Source organism: Acanthisitta chloris, unplaced genomic scaffold (genome assembly GCF_000695815.1).
Source record: "Acanthisitta chloris isolate BGI_N310 unplaced genomic scaffold, ASM69581v1 scaffold15450, whole genome shotgun sequence".
Taxonomy (NCBI): domain Eukaryota; kingdom Metazoa; phylum Chordata; class Aves; order Passeriformes; family Acanthisittidae; genus Acanthisitta; species Acanthisitta chloris.
Window position 1 is genome coordinate 28,169 of NW_008653503.1, and position 15,399 is coordinate 43,567.

General features: G+C 38.9%; 1 protein-coding gene across 1 annotated transcript in view; it reads left to right on the plus strand.

Moving 5' to 3' along the window:
- Nucleotides 1-15,399, plus strand: part of NPSR1 (neuropeptide S receptor 1) — a 57,444-nt gene that overhangs the window by 8,597 nt on the left and 33,448 nt on the right. The window contains exon 2 of the mRNA XM_009081409.1: nucleotides 4,141-4,273. Coding sequence (XP_009079657.1) covers nucleotides 4,141-4,273 — 133 coding nt within the window. The remainder of the gene's footprint in view (nucleotides 1-4,140; nucleotides 4,274-15,399) is intronic.

The following is a 15,399-nucleotide window of genomic DNA, read 5'->3' on the forward strand; positions in this document are numbered from 1 at the left end:
GTTTTACGTTGGGACCCTGTTCCAGTACAAACATGCTTTGTCCATTGATAGTTGAATGTCTTCTTGTATTAGGCAACTTCTCTGATATCAGGCAAAGGCTTCTACACCTCAAGGCATGAGTGACAGCACCTCCATTGGGTTGGACTATCAGGTATATCTCCATTCCACAGCGACAGCTTGTGTCCTCCAGCAGAAAGGATACAAATCCTGAGAGATGACAAAGCAAGGAAGTTGGCTGGAGAGAACAGGACAGAGGGATGACATTGTGGCACCAAAATGTCACCCAGCATCTCCAGAAGTATTTAACTATGGTCTTGATTAAAACTGCTAGCAGGGGTGATCTTCATCTTGAATATAAAGCATAATACACCTCTTGCTAAACTTATCACAGCCTAAGTATTCAGAAATGTTTTTAGAGAAACAAAATTACAAACCTCTTCTATAACCAAAGGTAAATGCACATGACCTTCATATATGTTTTCTGGTTTACATTTCACCAATGAAGAGGCTTCCTTCACTGACTAGAGTTGGTTTTAATCTTAAAGTAAATTAGCAAAACACAAATATGTGCTCCAGATGTCAAGCACTTTCATGCTCCAAACACAGTGTCTTGGAACAGTAATATGTGCAATGGTTCGAGTCAAGCTAAGGAAATCCTCTTGATTTTGATTTGTTCTATGACCTTAGCTAAGTCACCAGCATCTCTAGCTTTCTCATGTAGTGTAGTTAGCAATGCACATTGCAAAAAAAAGCCCTTGTCAAAAGCTTCCACACAAAGGTTCAGAAAACATTATTATCTTTCTCTTTATCAGAGTGCCTCTGATGTCTGCAAAACATGTTATTAAGCAATGTTTTTTGTAAATCACCTTGCTGAGAATTGTTACTAAAAGAGGATTTTTGTTTGATGAATGAACAAGACATGAAAAGAATCACTTCTATGTCTAAGCAACCTGAAGGTGATGAATAAAACAAAATTATAGAAAATGCATCTGGAGTGAAATTCAAGGATCCATCAGCTGTGTCTCTAATCTAATAACTATTCTTAAGATCTTCACAGATGGAGGTTTCACTTAATCAATCTCTCTATATATGAAATATTTTAAATCCAATTTTTAAAGAATTTTCATCTCAACTTCCATGCCATAGTTTTCGTTCATTGATTTTTGTCCAGTCTGCAATGGATCTGAAGAAAAGATTAGTCCTTTCCTTGTTTACATCAGTCTTTTTGCGTCTTCAAGGCTATGCTCATCTTTTCCTGCAGTCTCCTTTTTGCTGGATTTAATAACTTAATTCATTCAGTCCTTTTGCCTGGCTATATCCCCTAGACTGCTGTCAATCCATTGGTCTGTGTCTCTCCTGAGGCATGGTGCCCTGGAGTGGACATAGTACCTCTGCTGGGTACAGTGGAAGGATTAGAGCAGAGTAATACAAGACTAGTGTTGATTCCATGGTGGTGACTGTTGCTTTCATGGTAGGGTGATGTTATTAAGTCGTGTGCCACTTTGGGGCACTTTATGTGTTGTGTGTGAGGGATGATGTTTTGAAGTCTGGCCCAACCCAATGTGATTACACTCACTGCACTGTAGAGTCCTGCCCTTCTCCTTCGTTGAACAGCATCTTGCTTTTTTATCCCAGTGCATGTTTCCAATTCATCAAGGTAAATTTGAATTCTAATCCTAGCCTCCATGAAGGCCTTTATCTCAGTGGGTATCCCATTAATAACCATGGAAGTTTTCATTCTGCAAGTTAACACAGACTGAGAGAAGCTGTGGTGATTTAAGTTGCCTATTGTTATAGTTCCTTAGTCCCCAAGAATGAGATCTTTTCCCCTCTTGTCTGAATGGCAGCTCCCACAAATAGATTAATAGAAACTTTGTCTTTATTTCTTTGTCTATGGCCTTTAAGACTTACTTTTCCTATATTCATCATTTGCATCTTTTAAGTTATCTTTGCAATCTGGTTTAATTGCCTCTTTCTGTAGCCTAAAACTGCTTAACTGTTATGGATTGCTTTTCAACTTGGCAGGAGGGGATTTAAATTGACTATGTTCTGTGCCCCTATGGTGGAGAAACACCCTTCTAACACAGTCTCTGTTGCTCTGTAGGTATTTGTTCTGTGGGAATCATAAGAAGGTTTGAGTGTCAGATCCTTGATCTGTTCCTATCCATATCTGTATAATATAGGAATACATAATTTCTTTCAAGAAAATTCTGTCCTGATTTTATACCAGAGAAAATGTGAACAAGTCTTGTCCCTCAGTCTTCTTCATGTGGTAAATAGTTTTTCTGAAATGGAAAAGACAAACCAAACCCTGAGGAGAAGTCACTGATTTCAGGGGCAAACATGGTGTGGAATCTTACCTTTTATGATTTTAATATCTTCTGAGAAGACAATTTCTTCCAATTCCTGTACCAAGCAAAGCATCCCCATAAAAATAGTTCTACCATGTCTCTGCCATACATTTTGAAGGGAATTGTTTTTCAAATAATTCAAGAGATTTGTAGATATCCAAAAAGGTGGATTTTTTCTTCTTTTCCAAAAGCTAAGCATCTAGCCCATACAAGTTGTCTTATCTAGGTCACTCCACAGTAAGTGGAGACAGGCCATCCCAAGGTACCTGAGATGAGTAGTGCCTCATGTTTGAGACACTACTATTATCTAGACAAAACTATGACAATCTAGAATAGTTGTTGCTCTTTGGAACTTTATAGTTAGGTAAAATGACCCAAATGACAGATTACACTGGTGCAAGTCATCCTGCTGGGAAAGGTGAAACCATGGAAATACAACCTTCGTTGTATGCTTAAGCTACCCTCAGGGTTCAGGCACAGAGTACAACCTCAAATTGCTCATCACCAGGCCTTGCCTTCCCTGCATGATCACATAACCCACAGGGTAGCATGGTTCCCTTCTTGGAGCAAAGCCGAGGCTGGTTCCCACAAGTGGCTCCCCAACAGAGCATGGACCTTGGCTGCTGGCCAGGAGCAGGCCAAGAACTGAGGAGGCATTAAAACTCATTGTGGAGCAAGAAGTTCCTTGTGCCTGCTCCATTCCTTTCATTTCATCTTCCCTCCCCATGCTCACAGCTGAGCCATCTTCTCTTTGCAAGCAGCAGGAGCCCTGGTTTCTGCTCTGGTTTGTGGTGTCCGTATACTTTTGATGAGTGCTCCCCACTGCTTCTGCTCTATCAACAGCCCAGCCAGGTAGGCACAGGTCTCCCTGACAGCCTCCTTCCCCCAGCCTGCTCAGGACAGTGCCTTGGGGTCACTTCTGTAGGGCCAGCAGCTGGCACCCCTCTTCAGCTGCAGCCCTTACCTATCTCCTCTATTTTCCTCTAGTTCCCACATTATGGATTTGGTGCCAGGAACTGGAAGATCCCAAACAACTGCGCTGACATAACCTGGAACTCACCCCAGTTGCTAGGATGTGAAGATTGGTTGTGAACTCACCAAACAAGCAAACGCAGACACAAACTCCATTGTTCTTGCAGCCGGAGGATCGTGACGCCTTGAGAGCACAAATAGCTTTATTTTCTTACTTTCTTTTCTTTGTACACACACCACTAGGGGACGTTTTGCCATCACGTATGGCTCTCTACACTATTTTACTTTCCCCTGCTGGGTCATGCTTCCTTTTCAGTGTTGGTGCACATCTAGATCATGGAGTGGATGTCTGAATTTCATAGGGTTTGTGGATGACCCAGTCTCACTGGAGTTGGGAAAAAGAGAAGTATTTATTTCTCCCATTTCTCCAAAAAAGCCCATCTATCAACATTCCTTAAGAAGTGAGGCAGCTGGTTATTTCACAGCTTGCTGGAGCAGCACAAGAAAGCTGAGGGCTGCTTCTCATTTTAGTGTTAAGTGCTGAATACAGGCACTGTTAGTGGTTTTGTGAAGATAGAAGTAATATACAGCCACTGCAAATCAAACTGGAATGAACATCACTAGCAGTGATGTGTGCAAAGTATTTTCTGAAAGAAACCAAGAGTATGTTATAGACTAAAGAGTTGAAATCAATTGGCAAAACTCACATTTCACTTATATTTTCCGTTCTCTTCTCCTTTGTTCAAGGGTAACAGACGGTCTTAACCAAAGTCACTACCCACCCATCTATATATTTTTTTCCTTCTCTCCAATGCAGACAGAGCAGCTGGTGACTCTTTGGATTCTCTTTATTGTGACAATTGCTGGAAATGCTATCGTGCTCTTCTCTATCTGGAGGAGGAAGAGGAAATCTCGGATGACCTACTTCATTACGCAGCTGGCAATCACAGGTAGTGTACAGGAGGGGAAAGGGCATCTGGCCTGCACAGGAATCACTAGTAAAATGACAAATAAGAAAACACAAGTTGAGTGGTGAAGAATTCAGTTGCCACCTAATGTCCAGTTGCAGCTTGCCATAAGACAAATGGATGGCTGCTTATCTTACGGCTCAGTCTGACTCTCATCTAAAAAGATGTTGCTAGATGTAGTAGTATCTGTGTCAGAATGCAGCAGCTGCAACTCATTGATGTCACTGAATCTTATCTTCCAGTCTGAGTTTGAATCCGCATTTCCCAGAAGCAATGTCTCCAGCTGTTGTCATGGAACTAAATTAAACTAGTTAAAGATGAATCTCTTGTGTTTTTCTACTAAAATTGCTCCATCAATTACACTCTTGCAGTGAAGAGTGAAAACAACTCCATGTTGCCTGATTTAACCAAGTAAGGGAAATATAAAAATATGAATGTGGAGAAGAATGCACTTAGATTTTATTTTAATGGAAAAAAAAGGATGCTGATCCAAGGAATTTGTAGCTCTTAAACAAAATGTAAAATGCACAGAAGTCTGGTTTGTAAAATGCCAATCTCAGCAACAAGGAAAGGAAATGAGCACAAGCAGCACGTTGTTTCTCTGTGGTCTTGAATGGACTAAATTTGTGGGGGTTTAAGTTTCCCAAGGGAAAATATGTGCTGTTTCTATAACAGTGTCCTGCTACTAATCCCTGCTTACAAGACAGCTGTGTTGTATTGTTTGTGTATATAGGATATATTTATATGCTTACTGTTGCTTGGTTTTCTAAACTATGGCAGGAATTACAGCACTTTTTCCACTATAGAGCTATTTAATATATGATTTCCCAGCTATATTGCATCCTTCTTTGATGTCTATTATATCTCTGTTTAAACTGGAAAAGCAAAGGAAAACACTCCCCGATTTTTTCGCATTCTTTGTAAATAAACTCCTGCTCATGGTCTCAACCATGTCTGTCCAGAAGCTTATCCCATTTGAAGAACTACTCTCAGCTGAAACAGATAGGCCAAGATGTGCAAAGTGATGCAAAGGGACTGGCCTGTAACTAACAGGTGATGTAAGAATTATTGCAAGGTGAAGAGGTGAAGGTTTGCAGTGGCTCCTCTTCTGAAGTGCTGATGCCTGGTTTTCCTACTTGCCTGTGAGTCATCTGTAATAAATGGTTTTGCTGCTTGTCTCGGTCATGACCTTTATGCCACTTCCTTCATGTGCCAGCAGTATTTTCCATCAGGTAAGGCATGTTAATACAGCCTCACAGCACAGTTTGGAAGCATCAGTCATAGATCAAGCATTACAGTGTTCACAGGAGTTTCAAAATAAACAGTCTCTGCTCAAAGAGATCCCAATCTCAGATTTAATACACTCATGCAACCAAGCAGCAGTACAGGCAAAGAGCAGAAGAGCAACTGAAGCCCCAGATATTTTGCATTTTCTACCTCCTATCATCAGGTAACAGGGTTCCAGGGACAACTGTCACAAGAAAGGCTTTGGAAGAGAAAAGGATGAAAAATGACACAGAGGCCACAAGGACTGGTCTTGCTGCTGGAAAAAAAGTATGGGTAATAGAATACACGTGGGTAATAGAAAATGGTTCCTAATAGGAAGAGCTCAACTAAACAGCAAAGGGTCTTCGGGTAGTAAGAAAACAAATGTATTTACTGCAGTACAGAAAGAACCAGCATAAGGACAGGAGTGTCTAGGTCAAAGGATTAAAGCTAGAAGCAGACCAAAGTATCCGGATCAGGATAGCTCAGGGAAGGCTGGTCCACATGAGGTGAACTAGGAGAAGGCTACTGCTGTTGCTGTGCTGGATAAGGGTCTGAGTGAGAATTTTGTCATTTTGAACCTATAGGAAATACAACTTTTTGTATTAGAATAGAGGAGCATAGAAAGCTGTTTACCCGGGGTTCAAATAACATGAAGGGAGGGGAAGGCATTGCTAGCGCAGTTCTGAGGAAGCTGAAATAATCGGTGGCTAAGACAACAAGGCAAATATACCACTAGACCTGGGCAGCATATAGTGTTACACAGCTGATGTTATAATTTGACTGAGGTCCATGTGCTCCATTTGATGATTCTTCTGGCCTCTCCTTCCATAAGATTATTCCTGACTTTTAAAATTCCCTGAGTTCAACAGTCTGTTCTATTTCATATTACAAAAATTTGCATAGAAAACTCGCTTGACATTCACATCTGCAATGTTAAAAGAAGCAACACCAGCTCAAACAGCAAGGATCCTTTCAAGCCATGTTGACTTCTTTTTTGTGATGCAGGAGTCAGAACTCTAATTTATCTTCCCGCATCAAGAGTTCCTGTCAGTATTTTGGCACAAAGAAATGACTTAATTCCTGAAATGGAGCCATTTCGCTTTCTTATCTTCAAAAATATTATTAAGAGCAAAGCAAGCTGGCAACAGCCATCATCCTTTCACAACAAGTTATGAGGTAGATGGAGAACATTGTGAAAACACTGACTTGTCACATTGTTTTGACATGCCAAGCATATTTAAATCCTACCAACTAAAGCCTAATCTCCTGGCAAAGAGTTTCTGCTTAGTCAATACTACTACTTCCATCTATTTTGATATTCTTAAAATATTTATTATTTCTGCCCCAGTAGCAGAGAGAAGAATAATGTATATAGTTTTATCAATGCAGGCATTTCAAAGCCATTTAAAAACTTTTTGTCTATTGATCTGTGGCTCAATAGTTGAGTAGTGCCCTCAATTCTCACATCTTCCCATTAATGTATTACCAAAATGAAATTAAAATACAGCCTTTGTGTTAGAATAAACAACGTATTCAAAGCAAATTGTGCATAATACATGAATAGGAAATGAGCACTGTTGTTCTTCTTGACCAGTTGCCAAGCCAGATGCTGATGAGAAGTAGCTAACTGATTGAGGCTTTTTTCCAACAGCACCAGAATTCAGAGTTTCAACCTACTTGGCTAATTCAGAGCAACTTGTACTGATTCCTTACTACATCATAATTCAAGGTGGTGCTCAAGACTGCAGGATCTATAGGAATGTGAGTAATCCCTTCAACTTGAGAGTGCTTAAAGAGGTTGCTGAAGCCTGGATTCACAATATTTCATCTTAAATATATGCCTATACAATGCCTGTGTCAGTACCACATTTAAATCTCTGTCTAACTCTTCATTCATGCATAAATCTCTTTGAAATTATCTGGGAATTAAGCACTAGGAAATCAGCTAAGAGTTAACAGCTGAGCTGAACAATAGTACTAATCACTCAGCATCAGCTAATTTAACAAAGAGAAATATTGCCACATTTGCCTTGTGTTCAGTTTGCCTTTGGGCACATTCCTCTTCTGTAAGACTGTTTTCCTTAGAAACAAGTTCATCTCTGAAGACTGAAATGAAAGACAGGTTTCCTACAAATTTCTCTCTCCAAGGCAATTTAGTTTCTCAGAAAGTGCAAACTCTGAAGATTACCCTGTGAGGAGGGTATTTCTAAACATCTTTCCCCAAATAGGTTTCTTCTGAGCTTAGCACAAATTATGCTCTTGGCATAGCTATTTATCCTGGCAAGCAATCTCTCACATCTTCCCCTACCTATGCCATTTCACATAACTTAGTGTCTTTAAGATATTTTCCTTTGACTGAAATCACTGAGTGGTTCAAGATCAAAGAGTGAGTTCACAAGTGCCATGTAACACTGGAAATACTAAAGTGTAATATGATGTTTTTCAGAAAAGATGGTTTGTCCACACATTTCTATCCATTTAGATCAGTTTTTTCAGCTCCACCAAAGGAAGGCCTTCTTAAGTTTGTTCTCAAAATGTAAAAACAGTGGACATGAGCATACATAAAACATTATTATTTGAGTAGCAATGGATAAGGAATGTCATTTACGGGCTAAAGAGTCTCTTCAGTAGGAACTGTTATTATTTGACCCATTCTAAAATGAATCAAACAGTATATTTAAAAAGTCTGCTGAAAGAATTTTACTTCTCATTATTCTCCATCTAACTTCAACTACTACTGACAGATTAAGGTATTTAAGTTCCTTTTAATGACCACAGATTAGTAGTTTATTGAGCATTTTTCCTTCAACATTAACATCTGGAAATTTGGAGTTGTAAATATCATGACCTTTAGCTCAGCCTGTTTCCCTTTCTATTCCAACATTTAGCAGAAATCAGTACCTTCAAAAAGGTGTTACATTTTGTCCATTGTTGGGGCAGAAATACATGAAGGCACTTCACTACCTGCCCAATTTTAAGCCATAGGCTGGCAGTCTTGTTTGGAAATACATGCTCACATAGGAATTGCTGTGGCAGTAACGAAGAGGGAAAATAGAAAGAACATCACCTAACTTCTATGGTAGCTTACATATAAACAGAAAAACAAAAGATGTTCTGTAAAAATATGTAGCTACAGTCTGTAGTGTGATATAAATACTAAGGCATGACTTGAGAATGATATTAAAAAGACAAGAAGGTAGTTTTAGAAATTATATAAAGAGTGATATATCATCGCTACCTTCTTCAGTTGGTCCCAGAAATCTGAACCATAGGAGGCCTTGGTCCTTATCAGCTGCACACATTTTGTTCAGTGTTTAGTATTAAGCCAATATACTGAAGGCTTGCTATGAGAGGGATATGCTAGCACATAGGTGTAAATGGACCCTGCTAAAGCAAGGAGTGTTTATCTTCTGTGCTGCTTCTGCCCAGAGAGAGCATGACCGTGCGACTAAAACCAGCTGGGTTCAATCACTATGATGACTTTGGTTAAGACGACTGAAGGCAAAGTGTCAACTAGTCTGCTAGTCAAATGCACCAAATAAGGGCATCTAACTCTACTACTACAGCAGCTAAACATGAACAAATGCATTAGAAGTTGTCCTTCCTTTCTTCCCTAGACCAAAACCACTATGGGGTTGACTGCTTCAATGGACTGTGACTGTCCTTTAATAATTTTCTTTATTGCCTATATGACTTGAAGGAATGAAAACTACTTGTTACTCCATGATCTGTATAAAAGCTTAATATAATAACACCATTACAAAAATTAACATGTAGAACAATATTAACAGATAAATTGTCTCTGTATCAGCTTTTCATCTGGAAAATGGTACTTGTAATATTTTTGTACTTCAGAGAAATCATACATATGAATTCATCAGTTTTACAAGTACCTTAGACGTCAGAGTGATTATGAGCATTGGAAGTTAATTGCACAGAGCCAATTAACATCTAAATCAGCAAGCCCCTTAATGGAGATGGTCTGTTGGCAGCCAAAAGTCCATAGAGTTCCCTGTTATACTGGAAAACTGACACCTTGCCAAGTGGGTCTTGTCTGGCACCTGACAGCCTGATTTATATGACTGCCCATCCAAGACACAGAAAGCTAATGCTGAAAATCAAACTGAAATAAATTCTGGAAATCTGTGTCTTTCTCCCCTTTCCACACTTATATTCTCCTAATTTGTGGGGAAAATTCAAAGGCTGAGGAAAGATGAGAGGTGTCAGCATCCTACCTACAGAAAAGAGGATTTGGAGGAAGTTACATATGTACTGCAGAGTTCATCGATAAAATTAAAAGGATATCTGTATTTCTTATGTTCATTATGTCCTAAAACCTCTTGAAAGTGTAATTAACATAAGGAAAATGTCTCTGCTTATGGATCATCTGTGTTCTACATTACATGTTCCTGTCACTGATAAAAAGGTTTGTCAAAATTGGGAAGGAAGCATGTAATTTGTTAATATTCCCTCAGGCACAGACACTGAATTCTGGAGTACCCAATGGCATCCAAATCCCCCATTCTTTCCGAGCAGCTTGATTCCCTAACACCTTAATGGAAGTCCAATAACTTTGCAAATCACCCAAGTATACACACTGCATGAAAAACAGGGAAAGAAATAGATTACACCCACTTTTCCTCTGTAGGCTAGAGAAACTATAGCACTTAGTGCAACTGTTGATTTTGCATTCACAGAATAAATATGATTCAATATAACAAAAGAAAAATTGGTCTCTGGGAGTAAACACAGCAATATTAACATTACATATTCAGTGCATCCCATGAAACTGTGCGAAAAAGAAAATGTGTTGCATGACTGCATTAGTTACCTGGAGAAGAAGCAATCATTTCCTATCTTGATACTGCCAAGAAGACTAATTCAGTAACAGGAAAGCAACATGGGACTTACTTTAAGTTAGGTATGTATTACTGTGCCCCCAAACTGAGATAAAATGCAGGATAAGATAAATGTGGTCACTGCTTGCAATACCCCGTGGCAGCACAAGGCAAACTAGATTTGATATCCATTGCCATTTCTGGCAATTTAATAACACCTAGCAGAAACTCAAATTCTCTTTTGAACTTTAACTCAGATTTCAAGATGAATCATAGTACCCTAGATCGTAATAAGTATCTTGGATACTGATATTGTACAATTTCAGTTTGATATTATGAATCATGTTTTACTATAACCTCACATTTCTTATGTAAACAGCCAGGAACGTTTCTGTATATCTATATATAATCATTCTTCTCTGCAAAAATGGTTAGTCAACACACAGTTTCTATTTTCCTGCAGAAAATATCCGATACATGCATCCCTCTTAAAATGTATTTTCTCCCAAACCAATCCTGAAGTAGATGGGGCAAAAAGTGGAATATTCTCAGAAGTTAGGAGAGAAAACAGGAGTGAACTTTAGCATCAAAACTAAGCAACAGAAAGGAGCTTTATGTTAAGAAGGAGATACAGTATCTTTAGGGATATCAGGACCTCTATTTCACACTGTTTGGTCATGGAGTCAAATTAAAATGCCCATGGAAAATAGAGTAGATTTAATGTTCTAGAGGTGAAATCATTAAGCTAGAGGTCTGATATAGAGAACTTGGCATCCTGAAAATATTCTGTTCCAGTCCAGTCTAGTAGTGTGGAAACAGTGAATTTGAGACTAGTACACAAACAATCTGTCTAGTTACATGACTTCCTTGTAAGGTTTAATGTAAAAGAAACTGATTTTGGTGCAAAATGAAGTCTCCTTGAAAGGCTAAAGTTATGTTACCAGAAGACTAGGGCTGTAAGAATAAAGGTGGCATTGGAGAAATCCTGTGGTCTAAGGCAAGTTTGGATTGCCTTTGCCTTTGATAAACGCGTGCAAAATAATTGGAGTCAAGGAAGTAAGTGAGGAAATACAAAGAAAGAGCAATGTAACAGATCCTGATACAGTAGTCAGAGAGCTTTAACCTAGAATAAGTAACCCCAAAAAGTAGGCTGGGAACTCTTGTAGACATGGGACATTCTGAGTGCATAAAAATGAGCTATAGGCTTGCTGACAACTACTTCTGCTTTTGCATCCAATTCCAAACCACACTCAAAGTGTTTTTAACCAGCTCAGATACAAGCTGGTTACACTATATTATGCTTAATGCTCATGTAGTTTTACATACCTTCTCAAGAGCTCATGGGATAGTCCAGGGCTGGACACAGTATTTGTGTTTGCAGCGAAAGAAAAAAAGAAGAAAGTAAAAAACTGAAGTGCTGTAAGCATAACAGTAGAATGCAATGTCCCTCCCATCAGTGGTAATATAAAGACAATGAGCTCTCCAAATTTGCTACTGGAAGCAAGAATGGTCATCCACTTAAAAACCCTGTAATGACTTTTATTTATACAGCCTACATTAATCTTACAAAAGCAGGAACAAGATGTCCATGATTTATGATTTGAAATTAATAAAATCACAATCCACTAGGCAGACACTCTTAAACCAATGTTTCTCAGTTTGTTGTCTCTGAACAGTGGGCTTCAAATCCTTTACAGGTAGCAAAAAACAGTCAGCAGCATAGCCCCACGTATTGAGCTGAGGTCCACGCAGGCAAGGAGAACTCATAAAAAAAAATGTATCCTCTTTCCTCAAAGTACAGTAGCTGAATACTCTACTACATTGTTCTGAAAAGAGACAGTTTGTGTGTTTATCATACATAGTGGCTAAGAGTGAGATTCTCAAAGTGCCTAGTGATATAAGCTGCATCTCTTCTGCAACTGCAAAACAGCAGACACTCTCTCTCCAGTAGCTCCAGTACCAATTTCAGTGTAGGATATGGTGATGTCGTTTTGTACACAATGCAAAGGACTGCCTGGGGCCCCGAGGTTATAACAGCAAATATGAGATGCCCTCATTTCATGTCCATCTCAATCACTTTAACACTATGAAGGCAGAGATACCTTTTTTTAACATGTATTTTGTGGAGCTATAATGTATTTTCTGTAGAGGTGTGGATTCCTGCAAAAAGAATTTGAGTATTTCCTTATATAACCTTTAGGCACTTAATAGACTTTAGTTCATAAATCCTCCTGCTTCTAAAGCAGAGGAAAAGCTAACTACAACATGCCTTTAAATATTCAATACAATACGGAACTCTTACTCCTTTGCAGCCTATACATATGTTTAAAATCACAAGTAGGCACCAGGCTTCTGTTTCTAAATCATCCAGGAGTGTTTTTTAAAGCCATTCCTAAGGCTTGGGACCCTGGACATCCACAGAATGGAAATAATAATAATAATATTAGTGGAACATCTTAGTGACAATCCTATCCCCAGAATGGAAATAATAATATTAGGAGAACATCTTAGTAATAATCTTATCTCCCAGAACTCACCCCAGATCATACATTTTTAAACTAAGATGGAATCAGTTGTTCTCTTTGCTTTTCCTAGCAAATAAGTCATTTCTGAAAGGATTAAAAAATGATGAATGGACCTTAGATGGCCTATCTTTATCAAAGGCATTGTTTTCTCATTTCAGTAGACACACACACAGAGCCTAACCTTGATTCCATTTATCCACCCACAGATTTCCACATAGGCAATCCATATTTACCATTTCTATTATTTCAAAAGGAGCTATCATTCTTTCAGATCTTTACACACAAATGCTTTTCCTGACTAGACATCTATGTGATCAAAATGAAGGCATTTCCTTTCAGCTGTTTTTTTGCAAGTAGCTTTTTACCCCGTCTTCCACCTGCAAGATAATTTCTCTCTAACGCTGTGCTAAAACCTGCATTGTGCAGCTAAATTACTGTACCATCACAGCTCTGCTGATACCAGTAGGGCTGTGTGGAGATTATAAAGTTTTGCCTGGGCAACTGTAGCACTTTGAGGGCCAAAAGGCAAAAATTCAACGTGGTCTGGGCTCATGTGCTAGAGGCATTTGAAAGAAACAGCAAATAGAACGATGAAAATCTAATCTTAGTAACTTTCCTAGTTAGGCAAGTGAGGCAAGTATCTTCAGGCACCTTTGTTCCCTTGAAGCTCAGTGGTTGAGTACTTAGGTGGTAATTTACATTTGCAGGTCTTTGAGCCAAAGGGATATCAATCCATGACCTTCTCCACCTAAGGAAGTTACTGTTATTTGGAACATGACACCTTTTGCTTTATACTGCATCGTTAATAGCAGAGAAGGGAGAGGAAAAATGTTCTGTTAGTTTCTTGCCATGTGTACTGAAGTAGGTCTAAAGAAAGCATATGTCTTGACATGAGTCCTGGGAAGTAGAATGGGACATAACTGTCATAGAGGTAATTGGATTAAATTTCATGACTGCATTCTTGCATGCTAGTATTCATTTTAGGGGTTATTCATGCCATCTATTTTAGGCACCTCACTGTAGGTATGTAAGACAAAAAGTCACCCTCCCTATGCTCCATTTATAGCCAATAGAGAAAAACAGTCTGAGCTGCCTGTAAGTTTCACTGACATGTACAGCAGGATTCAATTCCTAATTTAGATCCTAAAATTGACTATATAAATCCCTCCAGTGTTTCTACGTCATCAAATATGTCAGGATTACTATTCGTCTTTGACAAATAAGAACCTAATCTTCTTCCATTTCAATCAGACCTCAGAAGGCTCTGACTCAAATCCCATCCACAAATACAAAGTTTTACAGAGAAGGTGCTTCTCAGCACCTTTTTATTTGTTTATTTTTGAGCACAGCAATGCATAGAAATATGTTTTGTGATGGAAAGTGCTTGCTTATTTTTTTGTGCTCAGCTCTGTTTCTAGACTGTCACCTGGAATTTGTCCCAGCTCTTCTAGGCACTCCCCAAAAGACAATTTATTCATAGAATCCTTCAGGTTGGAAAAGATCATTGAGTCCAACCATTAACCTAACACTGCCATTTACCTCATTAAATCATGTCGAAAGTACTACGTCTATATATCTTTTAAAAACTTCCAAGTGTGCCGATTCAACCCCTTCCATGGACAGCCTATTCCAATTCTTGACTACCCTTTCTGTGAAGAAATTTTTCCTAATGTCCAAACTAAACTTCCCCTGGCACACCTTGAGGCTATTTCCTCTTGTCCTATTTCTGGGTACTTGGGAGAACAGACTGATCTCCCACATTTCTGCAACTGCCTTTCAGATAGCTGCAAAGGTCTAAATAGGATCTAGAATAAAAGCATAGCAACATAGCATAGTGACAAATGTTAATCTAAACCTGTGCATTAACACTACATCTGCATGACTAGCTGTAAAGATAAACCTTTAGGATCACAGAATCAATTAGGTTAGGTTCAGTGCATCTAACTGCTGTGCCCCACTGTTTGGTGGAAAGAGCAACCGGAAATTACTGAAAGATGCCACGTGGAGCTGAATACAATTTTAACAGCTCATTCTGCTTCTGCATACATTTTATACACATGCACACACATTTAATACATGTGCACATAGTCCATATCCCAAACTTTGAAAGTCAAAAGAAACTTGCAGGTAAGTCACATATTTCTCCACTTCTATTACATTAGCAGGCAGTAGCAAGAGAGAAGAGTGAAGACCTGCTTGACCAGAACAGGATCAGTCAAAATAGGAAGTAAATTACATCTGGACAAATCTCCAAACATTTCATTTCCAAGTCAGGAATAGGGATAACAGCACTGAAAAACAGAAGCTGCAGATCATGCCAAATTCTTAGAGGTTACTGGTAGTGAACAGAAGGAATTTTTCTTGCAAGACATTTGTACTTTCATTGTAAAATGACAAAAAAGCACAATAGACAAATGTTATTCAAACATGCCAGAAACCTACAGACTAGAAGTGGAGAAGAGGGTTTTTTTCAGCA